Genomic DNA, 23,251 nt, shown 5'->3' with positions numbered 1-23,251 from the left:
TTTTCTTCAGTTTTTCTTGCCCCAGATGTCAGGTGCCCCCAAATAGGTAGGCAATACATATTGCTAATAAAACATACATAAAAAGTAAAACAAAACCTTCAGCTACCAGCAAATACACCACATAGGTAGTATAGGGTAGAAAGGTATAGATAAGTCCCAGCTAAGAAAGAGGGGATGGAGGGAAAGTAACCTGGACTGCAGCAGTGAATACACTCGAACATCTACATTTATGGTAGGTACAAAACTGTACTATGTTCATCGTGTTTCACTGCTGCAGTCATTACACTTGGGATGAATCCCAAAGCTGAGGTTGGGTGGCTGGTTCTACAGAGGATTTGTGGTGGCTATGAGGCCCTGCAGCACTGCAGTGGAAAAGCCAGCTCTGGATTTAGAATAAAGAGGCAAGTGATAATGTCTGGTGAAGGTATGCACTGAACTCCAAGTTGCATCTTCCAAGATATCTTTGGTAGGTACTCCTCTAAGATAGGCAGTTGAAGTCTTCTTGGTGGAATGTGGCCTAATGCTGCTAGGTACAGTTTTCCCATGCTGTGTGTAGCAGAAATGGATACAGTGTCCTATCCACTTTGAAATGGTCTGCTTTGAGATAGCCTTTCCCTGTGATCCTGCAGCATATGCTACAAACAATTGCTCAGTTTTCCTGAAAGCTTTTGTTTTGTCCACGTAGAAACGTAACTGCCTGTGTATGTCCAATGAATGCAGAAGTCTCTCCCCTTTATTCTGGGGATTTGGATAAAAAGTTGGCAAGTGAATAGTTTGGTTAAGAGCCACACTGGATACCACCTTTGGCATAAATGAAGGGTTTGTTCTTAAAGAAACCCTGTCCTGGTGAAAAATGATGAAAGGCTCCACTGCCATTAGTGCCTGTAACTCTGAGACTCTTTGTGCTGAGGTTATTGCCAGAAGCAGAGCAGTTTTCCATGACACATACTTTAATTCTGCTGAATTGGCTGGCTCAAAAGGAGGTAAAGTTAGTTTTTCCAAGACAAAATTGAGGTCCCAAGTTGGTGTTGGTGCTCTCCGGGGCAGTCTTATGATTTTAGCCCCTCTGAGGTACTGTTTTAGCAATGGATGAGAGAAAATAGAAGGATCCGTGTTGTAATGAGCCAAGATGGCAGAGGTGTGGATCTTAATGGATGAAAAGGATAGGTCTTTGTCCAGCATCTCAGTTAAGTATTGTAATATCTGAGGAATATTAGGGACAAGAGGGTCAAAGCTTTGAGCCTGGTTCCAGGCACAGAATCTCTTCCACTTTTCTGAATAGGATTTCCTGGTGCTAGGCCTCCTGGCCTCCAAAATGACATCCATAACAGCTTTAGAGAGAGGTGTTGTCTGCTTGACTAAGGAATCCGCCATGCAGCCAGGTTTAAGGTTTTGAGCTGGCTGTGCAGGATCCGATTGTTTTGTTGAGTCAGGAGGTGTGAAATTTGAGGTAAAATCCATGGTGGGCCTTGAGCTAAGTTCTTTAAGATTGGGTACCAGTGCTGGCGTGGCCAGTCTGGGGCAATCGGGATCATTTGTGGCTTTTCTTGTCTGGCTTTTAGGAGTACCTTTGAAAGGAGAGGCAGTGGTGGGAAGGCATAAACTTTTAAGCTTTTCCAGCTGAACGAGAGAGCATCCACTTTCCATGTTGAGTGTGGTAAGTCCTTGTGCAGAATTTCTGTAGTTGGCAATTCATTGGGAAGGCAAAAAGATCTATGTCTGGACACCCCCATTTTTGCGTTATGCTGAATACTTGTGGATTTAATTTCCACTCGTGAGGATCCATGATGTTTCTGCTTAATTCGTCTGCCAGAGTATTTTTCTTTCCTGGCAGGAACTGTGCTTGCAGATGAACTTGATAGGTTAGAGCTGTGTACCACAAGGTCATGGCTTGTCTGCAGAGGGGATAAGAATGAGTGCCCCCTTGCTTGTTTATGTACCACATAACTGTGGTGTTGTCTGTCTTTAGTAATAGTTGTCCTGGATGAAGAAGGTCCTTGAAAGCTGTCAGGGCATTTTGTAGAGCTAGCATCTCGTTTTGATTGATGTGAAGATGCATTTGGTCTGCGGCCCACTTGCCCGAATACATTTTCCTGCCATGTGCGCTTCCCCAGGCATAATCCGAAGCATCTGTTGTTAGTGTCTGCCTGGCTGTGGGTAGAGTGAAAGGCTGTCCCTTGTTGTGGTGACATGCCTGTGCCCACCATCGAAACTCGTGTTGCAGGCAGAGAATAATTTTTATTACTGTTTCCAAACTGTGACAGTGTTGAGTCCAAACACTTTTTAGGTACCATTGCAATTTCCTCATATGCAGTCTGGCATATGGAATTAGCAGTATGCAGGACGCCATGAACCCAGAGGCCTGTAGAATTTTTCTTGCAGGGAGTTGGGTTTTTGTTGCCATCAATTGAAAGTACCGAGTCAGTTATCCTTGTTTGTCTGGCGTGAGATGAGCCATCTGGGCCATTGTATTTAAGCTGGCACCCAGGAATATTATCTCTTGTGAGGGCACTAGTTTTGACTTATTTTCGTTTACTGTGTACCCTAGGCAAATTAGCAATCCTTTTACAAATGCCAGATGCTTTAGAAGAATGTCCTTGCTCTCTGCTTGTATAAAGGCAGTCGTCCAAGTAGGGATATATTTGAATTCCTTGTTGTCTGCAAAATGCAATTACTGGTGCCAGGCATTTTGTGAAGACCCTGGGCGCAGTAGATAAGCCAAAGGGCAGTGCAGAGAATTGGTAATGCATTGAGCCAGCTATGAATCTAAGGTATCTTCTGCAATTTTGTCCAATAGGGACATGCAGGTATGCCTCTTTGAGGTCCAAGGTAACAAGCCAAGCCTTCTTGCCCAGCATGGGAAGAAGCTGCTGTAGTGTCAACATTTTGAATTTCGGAACATCCAGGTAAGTATTTTGGGTAGAAAGGTCCAGTATAGGTCTTCAGGCTTTGTCCTTTCTGGGGACCAGGAAAAGTTTGAGTAAAATCCTTGTCCTTGTTCCTGTTGTACTTTCTGAATAGCTCTCATGTCCATGAGGGTTGTAATTTGTTTTTGTGCCTCTGCCCATTGATTTTGTGGCAGGTCTGGCATTCCTTTTGGCCTTGGTAGAGTGTGAAAGTGGAATCTGTAACCTTGAGACACAATATTCAGAACCCATTTGTCTTGGGTGATTATATGCCAATTTTGTGAAAAAAGCGCTAGTTTTCCCCCTAAGGGAGCTGCCAAAAGGTAAGTGCTTGGCATTTGAAGGGGGAAGTCATTGGGTCTGTTTTCTATAAGGTTGTGACTTGTCTTCCCCTCCTTTTGGGGTTGAAGCACCCCACTGTCGTGGTCTGTAAGAGCCTTGGGGTTGAGATCTGCCTCTTGGGCGTCTGTATCTGCCTCTTTGTGGTCTGTCCGACACTGGAAAGGACCAGTTTTTTGAAGGCCAATTTCTGCTAAATCAAGGTGGCTGTACCTGTAAGAAATCCTTGTTTGCATAGATTTTGCCTTATCCTCCATTTTCTTTAATACCTCTTCTGCATTGGCACCAAACAAAATATCCTGCTGTAAAGGAGCATCTAATAATTTTGCCTTAACATGATCAGGTAAACTTTGTTCATTTAACCAAGCATGCCTTCGAATCACAGATCCTGTAACTGCTGCTCTACAAGAAGCCTCTAATGAATCAAAACCACATTGCAGAGTATGCTTTCCCACTTGTTCAGCTGCATGCAATAAATCCTGCATTTCCTTATAGTCAGGATGTTCTGAGCTTGTAATCATTCTTTGTTTTAACAGAGACATTAAATATTGTTGGTACTTAAGCATGTGAAACTGGCAATTTAAAGCCCTTACTGCTAATGTTGCAGAAGTGTAAACGTTCTTCCCCCATCTGTCTAATGCTCTAGAATCCCTGTCAGAGGGAACTGGATTTTTAGCCGTGGAAGCCTTTACCCCCCTTTGGGACCCTGGGAAATAGTTTCTGGGTCAGCAACAGGGTTTTTATATAAAAATTTGTGAGAGTCGGGGACTCTGTAGTACCTGTCTGGCTTGACTGGAGCAGGGGGCAAAGAATCAGGATTTAAACTGGATTCAGAGAACACATCGTCCACAATATCTAACACTGGCGGAATAGCAAGAGGCCTGTGCTGAGGCAATAAAAGAAAGTCTGAGCCTTTTCTTGGATTCTGAATAATCCTGGCCCTCCCAATGGAAATGCTCCCTCATGGTATGTAAAGTTTCCCCAAAAGAGTGATCCTCAGGAGGAGAGGCTGAAGGGATTGATTCTTCAGCATCAGAGCCCTCATGGGGGGTAAAGAGCATCCCTGGTCTGAAGAGGAATCAGAAGAAATGGAAACCTGGTCAGAGGAATCATAGTCTGTATCCTGCCTAGGCCTTTTATCAAGAGGGGGATGGGAACCCCTGATCAGAGTAATTAGGTCTTCAGCCATTTTGAGCATCTGTTTTTTAGGCATGGAGGCCTGTCCAGGTGAATGCTGTACTTGTTTCTTTGTCTTTAATGGAGTTTTAGACTTGGTTGTTGTTTTGATGGTAAGCTGTGAAGGTCTGAAAACACCCTCAGATGTCGATGCCTGCTCAGTGGCTCCGGACCCATCTGAGGGGTTAGTTTCCGTAGGCCCAATACCTTGAGTTTCCAGAGGCCTAGACATCTCCACGTGGGAGTCGGTGGTGGCCTGTGGCTCTGAGGTAGCAGTGTCAGGGGCTGAAAAAGTGCCTCACTGAGAACCAACGACTGGCCTAGAAGAGATTCTATCGTCAGTTTTGGACCTCGGATGCCTATCCTTATCCTTGTCTTTGTGTTTTTTGTGTATTCCAGTCGTCGGTTGTTCCGATGGCATGGTATAATTGAACCTTCAGCCAAAGTAATGGCGAGCAAAATCAAACCGACGTTTAATAAGGCGCTTGTTAAATCTAGCACAAAACCGACAACTAGTGACGTTGTGGTCTGGGCCTAGGCATGGAATACAGTAAGAATGAAATGAGGTATTTGCTTTCCACAAGAAATACAATTATTAACTTTTACTGACATCGGTCTGAGGCAAGAGAAAGTTTTCCCAATGGGGTACTTAGCTTTATTGAAGACTTCTGTTCTGAAATTCGAATTCAAAATCTCAGGAGTCAGCCGACTGGCACTTGCGAACTGCTTTTGCTTCGGGCACTGCGTGGCAAGAAAAACTGGAGAAAATGGTGTCAGCTGCATCTTTTATACCCCTGGTGCACTGACGTCAGGGAAGAAGCGACAGCAACCGATGCCGGACCAAGACTTTGGAACTCTGGCCGACTGCAGGACCGCCTGACGGCAGGATAACCCAAGTGTAATGACTGCAGCAGTGAAACACGATGAACAGGACTGATGGAGATTTGAAGGTATGCATCCTTGAGATCCAGAGACACTAAGGCCTAAGGAAGTAGAAGAAGAAACCATGTCTGAAGGGATAACATCCAAAAGGAAGGAATCCTGGAAAAGGTGTATCATGGCTTTTCTAGTTTCTCTGCAGTCAAGTGACTGTAGAATTAGTAAATTTAGGAAAGGAAGGGTCATATGTTGGAGGTGGCTTGCCTCCTGAAACAAAATCCTTTTAGCTGTTTTTTTCATCTGGTTGAGGTGTCAGCTAGTTTATGTCATCCAGTTACATTAAACTCATGGAAAGTACAGTTTTGTACCTACCATAAATGTAGATGTTAGAGTGCTAATACAGCTGCAGTCAAAACAGATGGGTTTTCCTGCCATCAGGCGGGTCCTCGGTCGGCCGAATTCCAAAGTCTAGGTCCGGCGTCGGATGTCGTCGCTTCTTCCCTGACGTCAGTGCGACAGGGGTATAAAAGAACCAGCAGACGCCATTTTCTTCAGTTTTTCTTGCCCCAGATGTCAGGTGCCCCCAGAAGGAAGGCAATACATAAATTTATGTAATAATGCAATGCAATATAATCAAAAAACAGTAGTCGCAAGCAAATACACCATAAAAGAATACCCCAATCAGGTTGTATGAGGAGGTGTTAGCCATTAGGCCTGTCCCAAGAGGGGAAGGAGGGAGGGAAAACCTGGACTGCAGCTGTATTAGCACTCGAACATCTACATTTATGGTAGGTACAAAACTGTACTATGTTCATCGTGCATACAGCTGCAGTCAAAACAGATGGGTAGAATCCCAAAGCTAAAAAAGGGGTGGTAGGCACTAGGTGGAACTAGGAGGAGCCAGGATGCCCTGCAAGACTGCAGTGGCAAAGCCTGCTCTAGATTTGGAGTATAATGGTAGGTGATAGTGCTTGGAGAAGGTATGTACAGAACTCCAAGTGGCTGCTTCCACAATATCTTTGGTAGGAACCCCCCTGAGGAAAGCTGCAGAGGTAGCTGTGGCCCTTGTGGAGTGAGATCTGATGCCTGCAGGTACAGTTTTACCATGAAAAGAGTAACAAAAGCGTATGCAGTGGGCTATCCATTTTGAGATTGTCTGTTTGGAAATAGGCTTCCCTTGAGCTCCTGTAGCATAGGACACAAAGAGTTGCTCTGATTTTCTGAAAGGCTTTGTTCTGTCCAAATAATAACGTAGCTGTCTGTGAATGTCTTTTTGGAAAAAAACACTTTAATACAAAGCAAAGCTTTCGGGCAGAACCCTTCTTCAATACTAATACATTTAAATCTGAGAACTGAGAACTTATATACAGGTCCAACATCACATGACCAGCAGCCAAATGAAATCATGTGATAACAAAAAAACATAAAAATACAAATGCAAATCACATATATAAAATACCCAGTGCAAATAACATATATAAAACATATATAAAAATTTTTAAAAACAGACTCAACATATTTTAGTGTTACGTAGTTTGACTAATATAGGTTTTAGGCTAACCTTACTATTAAGGCCAGGAGGTGAGTCAGCAGCCAATCTCAGAATCCATTCAAATTCCTTTATCTCTAAATAATTATTAATATCCCCACCCCCAGCATTGGGGCAAATTATATCAATAGCTCTATACTTAAAAGAATGTTCATGACCACAGGTATTAATATGTTTAAATAGTGCATTCTTATCACAACATCTTCTAATTTCAGAGTTATGATCAATAATACGTTCTTTCAACTTACGTGTGGTTTTACCCACATAGAACGAAGTACAAGATTTACATGTGGCCAAATAAACCATGCCTGGGGTGTTACATGTAGCTAGAAACTTAAAATAAAAAGTTTTCCAGGACAAATATTGCAGTTCTGTTGAAGCAGCTGGCTCAAAAGGAGGCAAGGTCAGTTTTTCTAGAATTAAATTGAGGTCCCAAGTAGGTACTGGTTGTTTCCTTGGGGGTTTTATATTCTTAGCCCCTCTGAGGAACTGTCTTAGGAGGGGATGAGAGAATAAGGGTGGATCAGTGTTGTATTCTGCAGAAATGGCTAAGGCATGGATTTTGATGGAGGAGAATGAAAGTCCACTGCTTAGCATCTCAGCTAGGTACTGTAATATTTGAGGTAAATTCAGTATTCCAGGATTCTGACCCTTTTTCTCATTCCAGGCACAAAACCGTTTCAATTTTGCGGAGTAGGCTTTTCTAGTAGAAGGCCTTCTGGCCTCCAAAATGACATCCTGCACCTCCTTGGTGAGTAGGGTCTGTTGTGAATTTAAGGAATCTTCCATGCGGCTAGATTGAGTGTTTTCAGCTGACTGTGAAGAGTTTTGAAGTTGTGCTGAGTCAGTAGAAGATGCATTAGAGGCAGGATCCATGGTGGGGAATGCGTCAGGCTCCTCAGGAGTGGGTACCAGTGTTGTCTTGGCCAGTCTGGAGCAATGAGAATCATCTTTGGTCTGTCTGCTCTAGCTTTTAATAGAACTTTGGGCAGCAGAGGAAGAGGTGGAAAGGCATAAACTGTCATTGTTGTCCAACTGAAAGACAGTGCGTCCACTTTCCAGGCCTGTGGATGAAATGTCCTTGAGCAGAATTTTGCCAATTGGTGATTTCTGTGGGAGGCAAAGAGATCTATGTCTGGCCTTCCCCATGCTTGAATTATCTTTGTAAAAACTTGAGGATGCAACTTCCATTCATGTAGATCTGTCATATTTCTGCTTAGGTTGTCTGCCAGTGTGTTTTCCTTGCCTGGCAGGTACTGTGCTTGAAGTTTGATTTGTAATTCCAGAGCCATGTTCCAAAGAGACATGGCTAGCCTGCATAGGGGGTACGAATGGGTTCCTCCCTGTTTGTTTACGTACCACATTACTGTGGTGTTGTCTGTCCTTATCAGTAGCTGGTCTGCATGCAGTAGGTCTTTGAAAGCTATAATAGCATTTATTACTGCTAGCATTGCCTTTTGATTGATGTGTAGGTGCTTTTCTTTTTGGGACCATTTGCCCTGAATGCACCAATCTGTCATATGCGCCCCCCAGGCGTAGTCCGAGGCGTCTGTTGTGATGACTTGATTTGCTTGAGGCTTGCAGAATGTGAGACCTGTGTTTCTTTGGCATGCTTGAGCCCACCACAGAAATTCCTTTTGAAGACATGGAATCAGTGGTATTATTGTTTCCAAACTGTGACTGTGTTGAGACCATAGGTTTTTTAGGTACTATTGAAGTTTCCTCATATGCAGCTTTGCACATGGGATTAGTAGGATGCAAGATGCCATGAATCCCAGAGCCTGCGGGATTTTCCTTGCAGTCAGCCTGGTGAAAGTTGCCAGTTTTCTGAAGTATTGAGTTAGTTGCCCTTGTTTCTCTGGCGTGAGGTAGGCCATCTGGGTGTTTGTATCCAAGCTGGCACCCAGGAAAATTATTGCTTGAGAGGGTATTAGCCTTGATTTCTTTTTTTTGACTGTGTATCCCAGAGAATTCAACAACATTATTACAAACGCCAGATGTTTCAGAAGTATGGGTATATTTGTATCCCTTGAAGTCTGCAGTAGGCAATTACTGATGCCAGGCATTTCGTGAACACTCTGGGCGCAGTAGATAAGCCAAAGGGCAATGCAGAGAATTGATAATGGGTTGAACTGCAAGAAATCTGAGGTATCTTCTGCAATCTTGTCTGATTGAGACATGCAGGTATGCCTCCTTGAGGTCTGATTGGGGCATGCAGGTATGCCTCCTTGAGGTCCAATGTTACCAGCCAAGACTCCTTGCCCAGCATGGGAAGAAGCTGCTGTAATGTGAGCATCTTGAATTTTGGCACGAGTAAAAATGTGTTTAGGATGGATAGGTCCAAAATAGGTCTCCAATCTTTGCCCTTCCTTGGTACCAGGAATAGTCTGGAATAGAAACCTTGACCATGTTCTTGTGCAGGTACTTCTTGAATAGCTTTCATGTCCATGAGATCTGAAATTTGTTTTTGTGCCTCTGCCCTTTGATTGTGTGGCAGGTTTGGCATGCCTCTCATTTTTGGAAGGGTGTGAAAGTGGAATCTGTAGCCTCTGTCTATCATGTCCAGGATCCATTTGTCTTTTGTGACAATATGCCAATTTTTCGAAAATAATGCCAGTTGTCCGCCTAAAGGTGCTGCCATTTGAGCCTTGCTTGGCATGCAAAGGGGGAAGTCATTGGTTCTGCTTTCTGAATGACTGAACTATCCTCACCACCTCTTTGTGTAGGTGCTTGCCATTGTCTGCCTCTAAACGATCCTTGAGATTGCCCTCTACCCCTCGGGCGCCTGTATCTACCTCTTTGGGGTCTGTCCATGGAAAGGACCAATTTTTGAAGGCCAATTTCTACTGAAACGTGGAGGTTGTACCTGTAGGAAATCTTTCACTGTTTGCATTGATTTTGCCTTTTCCTCCATTTTCTTTAATACCTCCTCAGCTTTAACACCAAACAATACATCTTTTTGCAGAGGTGCATCTAGTAATTTAGCTTTGACATGATCTGGTAAGGTTTGCTCTTTGAGCCAAGCATGTCTACGTATGACTGATCCTGTAACAGCAGCTCTACATGAGGCCTCTAAAGCATCAAAACCACATTGCAAGGTATGTTTACCCACTTGCTCTGCACTATGTAATAAATCCTGCAACTCCTTCAAGTCTGGTTGTTCAGGTTGTAACATTTTGCTTTTCAACTGTGATAACAGAAACTGTTGGTACTTTAACATATGGAACTGAAAGTTTAATGCCCTAATGGTTAAGGTGGCAGAGGTGTATACCTTTTTCCCCCACCTTTCTAAAGCTCTGGAATCTCTCTCTCAAGGTAATGGATTTTTAGCAGTGGAGGCCTTAATTCCCTTGGGACCCTGTGAAATAATTTCTGGGTCAGCCGCATGGCTTTTGTATAGGAATTGGTGTGAATCAGGGACCCGGTAATACCTGTCAAGGTAAAGAATCTGGGTTAAGGCAGGCCTCCGAATACACATCATCTAGTATGTCTAAGACAGGAGGTATAGCCAGAGGCCTGTGCTGAGGGAGCAAGAGGAAATCCCTAAGCCTTTTCTTGGAGTCTGAGTACTCTTGGCCTTCCCAGTGGAAGTGTTCCCTCAAGGTATGTAAGGTTTCCCCAAAAGAGTAATCCTCAGGGGGTAGACAGAGGGAATGGACTCCTCTGTATCAGAATCTTCAAAAGGGGAGTATGAATGTTCCTGGTCTTCAGAATGTTCTGAGATAATGGAGGCCTGGTCCGAGGAAGGGGATTCTTCCTCCACTCAGGGCCTTTTGTCCGGGGGGGGGTTGAGAACCCCTGATAAGAGTAATCAAATCCACAGTCATTTTGAGCATCTGCTTTTTAGGCATGGGGCCTTGAGAGGGGCCCTGTGGAGCTTTGTCTTTTAGTATGCATGGCTGCTTTAGACTTAGTGAAAGCCTTGATGGAAAAAGAAGAAGGCCTGCAGACACCTTGAGAGGTGGCAGGCCTGTCTAAACTCTGAGTTTCACCTCCAAGAGTGGCTTCGGTATCTGTAGTCGGGGTGTGGGCCGAAGAGCCTGCGACCTCAGGCACAGAAGACACCGCCAATGAAGTGTCGTCGGTAGTCAGGGGCTGCGTAGGCGCCTCGCTGAGAACCGGACCACCTGTAGTCGGCTTTGGCGTGGTGTCGGTAGAGGTCGCGGACCTCGTATGTCGGTCCTTATCTTTGCATCTTTTACTCAAAACTGTAGTCGGACTATCCGACGACATAATGTAATTAAACTTTTTGCCAAAATAGTGTTGGGCGAACTCCGCCCGACGCTTAATAGTGCGTCTGTTGAATGTAGCACAAAAACGACAGGCAAAGACGTCGTGGTCTGGGCCTAAGCAAGGAATGCAGAGGGAATGAAAATCCTTATGCGGTATTTGCTTCTCACATGAAATGCAATTATTAACTTTGTCTGACATCGGTTTGAGGCAAGAAAAGTTTCCCCAACGGGGAAGACTTCGGTTGAAAAATATTCGTAATCTCAGGAGCTGGCCGACCGGCACTTGCGAACTGCTTCTGCTTCGGGCACTGTGCGGCAAGAAAGACTGAAGAAAATGGCGTCGGCTGGTTCTTTTATACCCCTGTCGCACTGACGTCAGGGAAGAAGCGACGACATCCGACGCCGGACCTAGACTTTGGAATTCGGCCGACCGAGGACCCGCCTGACGGCAGGAAAACCCATCTGTTTTGACTGCAGCTGTATGCACGATGAACATCCTATACAGGCACATAATGAGGACATCTTACTCCAAACAGAAGAAAACCCCATATAAAGATCACTGCTGGATTACTGAGGAAAAAAATGTCCATTTTCTGGGCTGTCATACTCCTGCAGTATATGATTTATTCAATGCAGTTCTGTCATCTCATGCAAACATCTGAAAAATCTGCCAAGCACCTTTAACTCGACATTACAATTAGAATTATAGAAACAAGCAGACAGTAACTGATATACACAATTCATTACTATTATGATGATTTACATCCCTGTTAGTTTGCCTCAGAAATACTGCTTATGAATCTAAGATTTTAACTTAGTATTACACTACTATGCCTGCAGCTATATGACTGATATGCATATACAGTATGGAAAACACCAGAAACTCTTAAAAGTAAAGTAAAGTAGACCTAGCAATGCAGAAATTGTTTTGTCCTGTATACTGCATGAACAGAAAAAAAATTATGGTTGGCTATTCTTACCTGCTTCTGAAAGGAACAAAGCAAAGTGAAATAGAATATCCAGTCTGGAACAGCTACATTTTGCTGATGCCTCTAGCTATCCCAATCACTGGCTGTTTTTTATCCTAGAATATCAAACCTCAAAACAATCCAGATACTATCGTATTTTATGTTCCTGAGTGGTTGCTGGCCATTGCTGTGGATCCTAGAATATCATACATGTCTTCTTCAAAACAAATCAAAATCACAAAAAAAAAAAAAAAAAAAAAAAAATTACAGTGGCAGCCTGTAAATGCTTGATGTGTCCAAGCCTATATACATGTCGGCAATATTTTGGCTAAGCTTAAAATGGCTCTTGGAACAAAAGCTTAGTAACCACCTATGAGACCATAAAGCAGTTTCCTATGTGGTTTGATCACATTTAATGGATATAATTTAAGGATTTTCTTTCACAACAACGGAGAAATAAAGCATACATCTCATAATATGAATGAAATTATGTAAGACTTCACAAATCAAAGCCGTGAAGAAGCAAGTACGATCTCTGTACCTTTCCAAGGCTAAGCAGCCAATTTTTTATCAGCGTAATAAACAAAAACAGAAGCAGACCAAAACCTTGATGAAAGTGCTGCAAAACAGATTTGGACAATTAAACAACTGTTAATATTCCAACTTCAACTGGAGAAAATGAAAGATGGCTGCATGACAAGTCATAGGCAGTAAGATAAGAATACCTGTATTCGCAGGACACTGAAATCAGGCACAGGAGGGTCGTATACAGATACACAGGGATCAGAGAGGTCTTGCACAAGGGGGAAGATCTTGGAACTCGCTGAGGCAGGAATGTAACTAAGCATTTCACACAATGTATTCACATCAATGTACTTGGGAGTCAGTCCAGCTCTCACTGTATTGTCCGAACAGGCCATACACTCAATGCAGTCTGTAACAGATAAAAGTGTGAATTAATGTGAATTGATGGAACTCTAACATCATGTAAATGCTAAAGTCAGTCAAGCTTAAACTTGATTATACAGTAAACAGGACACAACATGTTCATTATTCTAAATTAATACTTTGCCCAAATAAAGCTATGGATCAACTAACTTCAGTTATCTGGAACTGTATTTGTCACAGAGAAAGCTACACCTCTCTTCACCATAAAGGCAAATGCTATTGTATTCCATGAAACAAGAGTATTATTGTATGTGTGGAATGATTTTGGAAGTGGATCCGCATTTTATCTACTGAATTCAACCCATACGTTTGTGCTTACAAAAACAGTTAAGTGGGTAAGCACATGAAAAAGGGGTTCCATCAGACTAACGGGGTACAATACATGCAAATGAGTTTATACTACAATACTGGCAAGTGTTCTCATTTTTGGCCAGTAGAATGATAATAGAAAATTAATACACACTTTTCAGCTGTTGTGCTACAACTATTCCAGTAATGATTTCAGTAAAAACATTTATGAGCAAGTTATGATAGGTCCATATTTTTGCTCCTAACTTGAACTTTGCAGTCGAAATTTACACAACAGAAAGCAAATACACATCAGCACATTTAGGAAGTATTGTCTTAATTTCTACACTTCAGTAATCACATAATTCCCCTTGAACTGAATCTTGCTGACATGTTGCCGACAAACCTTCTGGGATATAACTACATGCCACTAAGTTTCTTCACAAACTACAATAACTGCAGCTGCTTTAACTGATATAACAGAATAATCAATGAGTGCTGGATGGAAGCAGTAAATCATTTCTCGTTGCTTTCATAAACCAACATAGGTGAAATAATCATCCAAGCTGAATCCAGCAAAAAAGTATGTCTGAAGTTCACCCGCGCCCAATGACATGGGCCTACTTGGACTTGATTTCTTCACACAAATAAACCAAATTATGACAAGCAACAGAACAATTAAAATTCAGTTTTACAGCCACTTCACAAAATCATCCCAAACATGCCGGAAATACAGATGGCACACTCAAAACAAAATGGTGTCAGAAATATAACAGAAACTGTCTCAATTAAAAGTCAGTGGCACTGAAGTGAAGCACAAGGGAAAAACTTTTACCTACCAGCATTTAGCCTATAATCCTAGTAAAATCTATTACTAGGGATTACCGGAGATATGGCTCCCCTATTTGGATTGAGGGATTCATAACTTGGAAAGGTAAGAAAATTCATCATTTAGGCAGAACACAACAGTTGCAAGAATAACTGAATATCACGCAGTGTTATTTCCTGTGTGCTTTTTGCCCCTGTGTCTGTCAACCATTAAGCAATGATCTTAAAGACAAACTCTACTTCTAATATATCAACTACAAGGCTACAGTGTGAGAGCAGGAATAAGGGAAAAAGTACAGTTTTGTACCTACCATAAATGTAGATGTTCGAGTGTTCACACTGCTGCAGTCATCACACTTGGGTTATCCTGCCGTCAGGTGGTCCCGCAGTCGGCCAGAGTTCCAAAGTCTTGGTCCGGCACTGGTTGCTGTCGCTTCTTCCCTGACGTCAGTGCGCCAGGGGTATATAAGAGGCATCCAACGCCATTTTCTTCAGTTTTTCTTGCCCCAGATGTTAGGTGCTCCCAAGTAGGTAGGCAATACATATTGCTAATAAAACATGTAAAAGGAATAAAAGGAATACCTTCAGTTACAAGCAAATACACCACAAAGGTTGTACAGGATAGAAAAGGTATAGAAAAGTTCAGCTAGGTCAGAGGGGATGGAGAGAGGGTAACCTGGACTGCAGCAGTGTGAACACTCGATAAGTACAAAACTGTACTATGTTCATTGTGTTACACAGCTGCAGTCATCACACTTGGGTTGAATCCCAAAGCTAAGGATGGGTGGTGGAAATAAACAGGGTTTGGAGAGGCTAGTATGCCCTGCAGAACTGCAGTGGCAAAGCCAGCCCTGGTTTTAGAGTATAGAGGTAAGTGATAGTGCTTGGTGAAGGTGTGCACTGAACTCCAAGTTGCAGCCTCCAAAATATCCTTGGTTGGTACCCCTCTGAGGAAGGCTGTTGATGTTGCTGTAGCCCTGGTGGAATGGGGCCTAATGTTACCAGGTACAGGTTTCCCATGGTGTGTGTAGCAGAAACGGATACAATGTCCTATCCATTTTGAAATGGTCTGTTTTGAGATAGCCTTTCCTTGTGATCCTGCAGCATAGGATACAAAGAGCTGGTCAGACTTTCTGAAAGCCTTAGTTTTATCCAAGTAGTAACATAATTGCCTGTGAATGTCCAAAGAGTGTAGGAGCCTTTCCCCTTTGTTCTGGGGGTTTGGATAAAAGGTGGGCAAATGAATGGTTTGGTTTAGGGCCACACTGGATACCACCTTTGGCATAAAGGAAGGGTTAGTTCGTAAAGCGACTCTGTCTTGATGAAAAATGATGAAAGGCTCCACTGCCATTTGGGCCTGTAGCTCTGAGACTCTTCCTGCTGAAATTATTGCTAGTAGCAGGGCAGTTTTCCATGATAGAAACTGTAGATCAGCTGTAAAAGCTGGTTCAAAGGGTGGTAGTGTAAGTTTTTCCAAAACAAAGTTGAGATCCCAAGTTGGTGTTGGTGCTCTCCGGGGCGGTCTTATGTTCTTAGCCCCTCTGAGGAACTGTCTTAGTAATGGATGTGAAAATACAGGAGGATCAGTGTTGTATTGAGCTGAAATAGCCGAGGCGTGGATCTTAATAGATGAAAACGAAAGTCCTTTGTGCAACATCTCAGTTAAATATTGAAGAATCTGAGGAATATTTGGGACAAGGGGATTTTGGCCTTTAGCGTGGTTCCAGGCGCAGAATCTTTTCCATTTGTCTGAATAGGCTTTCCTGGTGCTGGGCCTCCTGGCCTCCAGAATTACATCCATCACAGCTTTAGAGAGAAGTGTTGACTGGTTGTTTAAATCTGCCATGCAGCCAGATTTAAAGTCTTGAGCTGGCTGTGTAGAATCTGATTATTTTGTTGAATAAGCAGGTGAAGAATTGGAGGTAAAATCCATGGTGGGCCTTGAGCCATGTTCCTTAGTATTGGATACCAGTGTTGGCATGGCCAGTCTGGAGCAATGAGTATCATTTGTGGCCTCTCTAATCTGGCTTTCAGCAGCACCTTTGCCAGAAGAGGCAGTGGAGGAAAGGCATACACTGGCAATGTTTTCCAACTGAATGAGAGGGTGTCCACTTTCCAAGCTAGTGTGTGGTATGTCCTTGTGCAGAATTTCCATAGTTGGTAGTTTTGGGGGGAAGCAAACAGATCTATGTCTGGGCTCCCCCATTTTTGAGTTATCATTGCGAATACTTGTGGATCTAGTTTCCACTCGTGAAGATCTATGATGTTTCTGCTTAGATAGTCTGCCAATGTGTTTTTCTTTCCTGGCAAGAATTGTGCTTGTAGTTGAACTAAGTAGGTCAGTGCTGTGTTCCACAAGGTCATTGCTTGCCTGCATAGGGGGTAGGAATGTGTGCCCCCTTGCTTGTTTATGTACCACATCACTGTGGTGTTGTCCATCTTTATTAGGAGTTGTCCTGGATGTAGGAGGTCCTTGAAAGCTGTTAGGGCACTTTGTACAGCTAGCATCTCTTTTTGATTGATATGTAGATGCCTTTGATCTGCAGACCATTTGCCCTGAATACACTGTCCTGCCATGTGTGCTCCCCAGGCATAATCCGATGCATCTGTTTTTATAGTTTGCCTGGCTGTGGGTAAGGTAAAAGGCTGACTCTTGTTGAGGTGACATGCCTGAGCCCACCATAGAAACTCCTGTTGAAGACAGGGAATGAGTGGAATTATTGTTTCCAAGCTGTGGCTGTGTTGAGTCCATACACTTTTCAGGTTCCATTGTAATTTCCTCATATGCAGTTTTGCAAATGGTATTAGTAGTATGCAAGATGCCATGAATCCCAAGGCCTGCAGAATTTTTCTTGTAGGGAGTTGGGTCTTTGTTGCCATCATTTTGAAGTATTGAGTCAGTTTGTCCTTGCTTGTCTGGCGTGAGACAAGCCATCTGGGCCGTTGTATTTAAGCTGGCACCCAGGAATATTATGTCTTGTGAGGGCACTAATTTTGACTTCTTTTCGTTTACTGTGTACCCTAGGCAACTTAATAGGTTTTTGACAAACGCCAGATGCTTTAAAAGAATGTCCTTGCTTTCTGCTTGAATAAGGCAGTTGTCCAGGTATGGATATATTTGAATTCATCTTTGTCTGCAGTATGCAATTACTGGTGCCAGGCATTTTGTGAAGACTCTGGGTGCAGTAGATAAGCCAAAGGGCAGTGCAGAAAATTGGTAATGGGTTGAACCTGCTATAAATTGGAGGTATCTTCTGCAATTTTGTCTGATAGGGACATGCAGGTATGCCTCCTTGAGGTCCAATGTTACTAGCAAAGCCTTCTTGCCCAGCATAGGAAGAAGTTGCTGTAGTGTTAGCATCTTGAATTTGGGTACTTCCAGATATGTATTTAGAATTGAGAGGTCCAGAATGGGTCTCCAGGCTTTGTCCTTTCGGGGAACTAGAAAGAGTCTTGAGTAAAATCCTTGTCCTTGCTCCTGTGTAGGAACCTGTTGAATGGCTCTCATGTCCATGAGAGCTGAAATTCGCTTTTGAGCCTCTGCACATTGATTTGGTGGCAGGTTTGGCATTCCTTTTATCCTTGGTAAAGTGTGAAAGTGGAATCTGTATCCTTGAGATACAATATTTAGGACTCATTTGTCTTTTGTGATGATGTGCAAGTTGTCCGTAAAAAGTGCTAGTTTTCCTCCCAAGGGAGCTGCCAAGAGGGATTTGCTTGGCAATCTGAGGGGTAAGTCATTGTGTTTGTCTTCTGATAGTCTGAGACCGGTCTTCTCCTCCTTTTTGGGTTGTGGCACCCCATTGTCGAGGCTGGTAAGAGCCTTGTGACTGACCTCTGCCCCTTAGGCATCTGTATTTGCCCCTCTGTGGTCTGGCAGAAGCTGGAAAGGACCAGTTTTTGGTTGGCCAACTTCTGCTGAAACGAGGGGGTTGAACCTGTAAAAAAATCCTTGACCGTCTGCATAGATTTTGCCCTAAACTCCATTTTCTTTAAAACCTCTTCTGCATTTACACCAAATAAAACATCCTGCTGTAAAGGTGCATTCAATAACTTTGCTTTAACATGATCAGGTAAAGTTTGTTCTTTTAACCAAGCATGCCTACGTATGACAGACCCTGTCACTGCTGCTCTACAAGAAGCTTCCAATGAATCAAATCCACATTGCAAAGTATGTTTTCGCACTTGTTCAGCTGCATGCAACAAATCTTGCATTTTCTTGTAATCAGGCTGTTCTGTATGTGTGATCATTTTTTGTTTTAATTGAGACATAAATATTGTTGATATTTCAACATGTGAAACTGGCAATTTAAAGCCCTCATAGCTAGAGTAGCTGAGGTATATACTTTTTTCCCCCATATGTCTAGTGCTCTAGAATCTCTTTCAGAGGGTACAGAATTTTTAGCAATAGAGGCCTTAACCCCTTTGGGACCCTGGGAAATGGTTTCTGGGTCAGCAACAGGGCTTTTATATAGGAATTTGTGTGAGTCAGGGACTCTGTAGTATCTGTCTGGTTTGGCTGGTGCAGGATATAGTGAATCTGGGTTAAGGCTAGATTCTGAATAAACATCATCCACAATGTCTAACACGGGTAGAATAGCAAGTGGTCTGTGCTGGGGTAGTAAAAGGAACTCTCGGAGCCTTTTTTTAGAATCAGAGTAATCCTGGCCTTCCCAGTGGAAATGTTCCCTCATGGTATGTAAAGTTTCCCCAAATGAGTAGTCTTCTGGGGGAGATGCTAAAGAGATAGACTCTTCAGCATCAGAGTCTTCATAAGGGGGAAAAGAATATTCCTGTTCCTCAGAAGAATCTGAGGAAACTGAAACCTGGTCAGAGGAAGCGTAGTCTTCCTCCTGTCTTGACCTTTTATCAGGAGGGGGATGGGGACCCCTGAGTAGGGTAATTAAATCTTCAGCCATCTTAAGCATCTGTTTCTTAGGCATGGGGCCTTGTACTGGAGACTGCTTTTAAAGGGGTTTTCAGCTTTGCATAGGGTTTAATAGTGAGTGTAGTCGGTCTGAAGACACCTTCTGCAACTGAAGGCGTTTCAACTGCACCGGATTCTCCTTCAGTCATGGAGTCACAAGGGCCTAAAGGTACAGGTTGTGGAGGCCTAGCAATCTCCGCTTGGGAATCTGATGCCGCCTGGGGTTCTAAATCAGCGGTTATCAGGGGCTGCGTAGGTGCCTCACTGAAAACCGGAGAACCGGCGACTGGCCTAGCAGAGGCCTCGGAGTCTGGTTTGGGTCTCGGCTGCCTGTCCTTATCTTTGCGTTTTTTATGCATTCCGGTCATTGGTTGCTCCGAAGGCATGGTATAATTAAATTTCCTACCAAAATAATGTTGGGAGAAATCAAACCGACATTTAATAGTTCGTTTGTTAAACCTAGCACAAAACCGACAACCTGTGATGTAATACAATAAGAATGAAAGTCCTTATGAGGTATTTGCTTCCCACAAGAAATGCAATTGTTAACTTTTTCTGTCATCGGACTGAGGCAAGAAAAGGTTCCCCAACGGGGTACTTAGCTTTACTGAAGACTTCGGTAGGAAATTCGATTTGAAAATATCAGGAGTCGGCCGACCGGCACTTGTGAACTGCTTCTGCTTCGGGCACTGCGCAGCAAGAAAGACTTAAGAAAATGGCGTCGGATGCCTCTTATATACCCCTGGCGCACTGACGTCAGGGAAGAAGCGACAGCAACCGACGCCGGACCAAGACTTTGGAACTCTGGCTGACTGCGGGACCGCCTGATGGCAGGATAACCCAAGTGTGATGACTGCAGCAGTGTAACATGATGAACATCCAAATGTTACAATGTACTGGGATGGAACATACTACAGTTACGAAGACCTCATAGAAAGAAAGAGGTCACACTGCTGACTAAGTTAGGAGAAACAGACACAGGATGGTGTGGGTTAGTGAGAATTGTGCAAAAAAGAAAAGAAGCTACACATCTTTTAATAGGAAAAAAGAAAGGAGGGAAATTGTATGTGTATATAAGCCAGTAAAAGTGAGAAGTGGGGCTGGACTGGATAGGACACAGGGAGAAGACTATTTTTTATAGAACAGATGGTAGACAAATCCAGACAATATGTAACAGAAAGGGTGGTAGACAGGTGGAATGAGTTTTCTAGAAAAGGAATTAGAGGCTAAAATAGTTGGAATATTCAAAAATACTTGAGGCATGGAGCAATAGGTATGAAAAGAAGGTCAGCTGTCCTGAGTAGGTCTGGACACTTGGACAGAACTGAAAACACCAAAGTTACCTGCTGGAATATGCCGAGTGCAATTAACCCCAGTGCACACATCTGAATAATTAAGGCCTCCTGTTCTTCCAAAAATTGCCTGGCTCTGTCCTGTAAACAAATCTTTCTGACTGTACCCTAGCTTTTTCTGAATGTGGATATCAAGGGGTTACCAAACTTGCTATTAACCATGAATAAACCAGACTGCTTCAAATGGGATTACTAAATTTCAAAATAAGCTGGGAGTGGACCACCATTTACTCATAGAAATTACTCCAAATTAATAAATACATGAAACGTTTTGGACATGACATTCATGACTTTGTGTAGTATCTATGAAATCTTTTAATCCAGCAATTGAAATCAAAGTGTTCCATTTTATTTCAAATTTATTTTAAGTTTTCTTGTACTGTTGTCTTTGTGGACATTTTTTACTGCTGGATTAAAAGATTTCAAAGCTACTACACAAAGTGAAATGAGTTTTCTTTCATGTCCAAAAAGTTATGGATTTATAAGTGTTTTGACATTTTACAGTTCTTTTTCTACTCCAAATTAATGTTTCCATTCAAACTTTGAGCCTTGAAATGATACAAGCACGGCAGTACTCTGATAATTTTGTTTATTTACTCTGCAAAATGTTCATTGCACAAATCACTATGTAGACTATCTTTAAGTCTTTACCCCCCACCCCCCACATTTGGAATATCATTACTTAGTACAGATTCACAATAAAGGATCATGTTAAGTGCCAAAACCTCATATTTCCAGCTTAAGAATATTGCCTGGATCCAAAGCCTTATTCCAGCATCAGGTCTTTCGACAATGATCTGGGCAGTGGTATCTTTTCACTTAGACTGCTGCAGTGCCTTGTACCTTGGGTTTACAGACAGGGACCAGGCAGTACTGCAGTGGTACAGAGAGGGGCCAGTCCATGCTGCAAAGAGAGCAGAACTTCAGAGCAAAAATTTTGGTCGGGGATCACTGGTCATGCCATATCTCTGCTGCTGGATTTGCACTGGCTACTAAATCTATTTTTAAAATTTTTATACTGATATAAAGGGTTCTAAAAATCCAGTGCACTGCACTTCTTGAAATACTGGTGCCCAGTTCCTCAGCTAGTTCCTGAAATCATTAGTCAAGAGGCTGCTAGCCATTCTGGGGATTCTGCTTGAAACCTCTGGCATACTGTTCTCTCCTTATCTTGCCCTGCTGCTCTGGAACCTTCCATAATATGGCCATGTGACTCAAAACTTGGCTATGAGGTCTCTAAAGTACAGTCTGTTTAGCTAAGGCTTTCTAAAGCTTGTAAAGAGGTTCTTTCAGTTTTTGCAATAATTTTAATTGTGGTTTATAATCGTTTACCATATTTATGTTTTTTTACCATATTTATGTTTTTAGAGGCACATGGGATATATGCAAATGACTCTTATGAACATCAGGTGTTTCAGCTAATTGGCGACTGAATGCCTTGTTTCGTCATTTTAATGAACAATTTCAGGCCAATAAAGCCAAACCTCACTAGCTGTGGATATGCATATTTCGGCCTTGTTATGACCTCCTCAGCACAGCACAAGCAGAGTGTTTGACTAAGCTTTAGAAACACAGGGCAGTTATACCCAGCTGATGTCCATTATCATTAGGGTCACTGCAAAAATATCCCAAACAACAAACTAAAACAATGAGTGAGAAGGGTCACTGAAAAACTAAAACAATGAGTGAGAAGGGTCACTGAAAAACCAATCAGTAAAAACAAAACGAAAACTCCAGCAAAGCTAGAACTTCCAATGAGTGACCTCCCAAACCTCTTGTATCAGAGGCATATAGGATATATGCAAATGACCCTTATGAACATGAGATGTTTCAGCCAATTGGTGATTCTGAATGCCCATGACTTGTTTCGTCATTTTAATGGACAATTTCAGGCCAATAAAGCCAAACCCCACTAGCTGTGGATATGGATATTTCAGCCTTGTTATGACCTCCTCAGCAAAGCACAAGCAGAGTGTTTGACTAAGCTTTAGAAACACAGAGCTGTTGTATCCAGCTGATGTCTTAGTCAAACACTCTGCTTGTGCTGTGCTGAGGTGGTCATAACAAGGCCGAAATATACATATCCACAGCTAGTGGGGTTTGGCTTTATTAGCCTGAAATTGTCCATTAAAATGATGAAACAAGTCACGGGCATTCAGAATCGCCAATTAGCTGAAACACCTTATGTTCATAAGGGTCATTTGCATATAACCCATGTGCCTCTGATACAAGAGGTTTGGGAGGTCACTCATTGGAAGTTCTAGCTTTGCTGGAGTTTTCATTTAGCTTTTACCGATTGGTTTTTCAGTGACCTTCTCACTAATTGTTTTATATTTATGTTTTTAGAATGTGTTATTTTAATTTTAATAATGTACTGTTTTAATATGTAAAATGCTTACTACTTTTAAGCATCTAAATGCTCATATAAATAATCATAGCAGGGAAACTGTTCCTCTGGTTACTTTAAAAGCCCTGGCAAAAAGTCTTAAATCGATTAACATTTGGAAATGAGGAGTTAACATGACTTCACAGCAATACAGTAAAGTGGTTAAGTATGAACAATCCTTTCAATGGTTCCTTCAACTATCTGCTCTACTGATGCTGCACTGGTGGGAATCTGTTGTGATGAGTAATTTAAATACAATATAGCTTATTTTACATGAGCCTATGCTTGTGAGTTATCAGTAATCACTTCATTTCTGCTTAACAGTGTTAGACACTTACAGTAATACCCTTACACTATTTACTTACAGTCTGTTAATTATATACTCCTTTTGTTTCACAAAAACAGTCTATTTGATTTGATAACTAGTTTTAAGATCATCTTCTCAGATTCCACTTAAAATGGGATCTACTCAG

The 23,251-nt window shown here is 42.5% G+C and overlaps 1 protein-coding gene across 2 annotated transcripts in view; it reads right to left on the bottom strand.

Annotated features, from left to right (window-relative positions):
• MPI (mannose phosphate isomerase) overlaps positions 1-23,251 on the bottom strand; it is a 234,301-nt gene that overhangs the window by 48,230 nt on the left and 162,820 nt on the right. For both annotated transcript variants that reach the window (XM_044070020.1, XM_044070021.1), the window contains one exon: positions 12,775-12,983. In XM_044070020.1, the coding sequence (XP_043925955.1) occupies positions 12,775-12,983 (209 nt within the window). The remainder of the gene's footprint in view (positions 1-12,774; positions 12,984-23,251) is intronic.

This window comes from Protopterus annectens, chromosome 4.part1 (assembly GCF_019279795.1).
Source record: "Protopterus annectens isolate FY-2018-M chromosome 4.part1, PAN1.0, whole genome shotgun sequence".
In the NCBI taxonomy this organism is placed as follows: Eukaryota; Metazoa; Chordata; order Ceratodontiformes; family Protopteridae; genus Protopterus; species Protopterus annectens.
The sequence above is the reverse complement of the archived record's forward strand: the minus strand, read 5'-3'. Positions and strand labels throughout refer to the sequence as shown.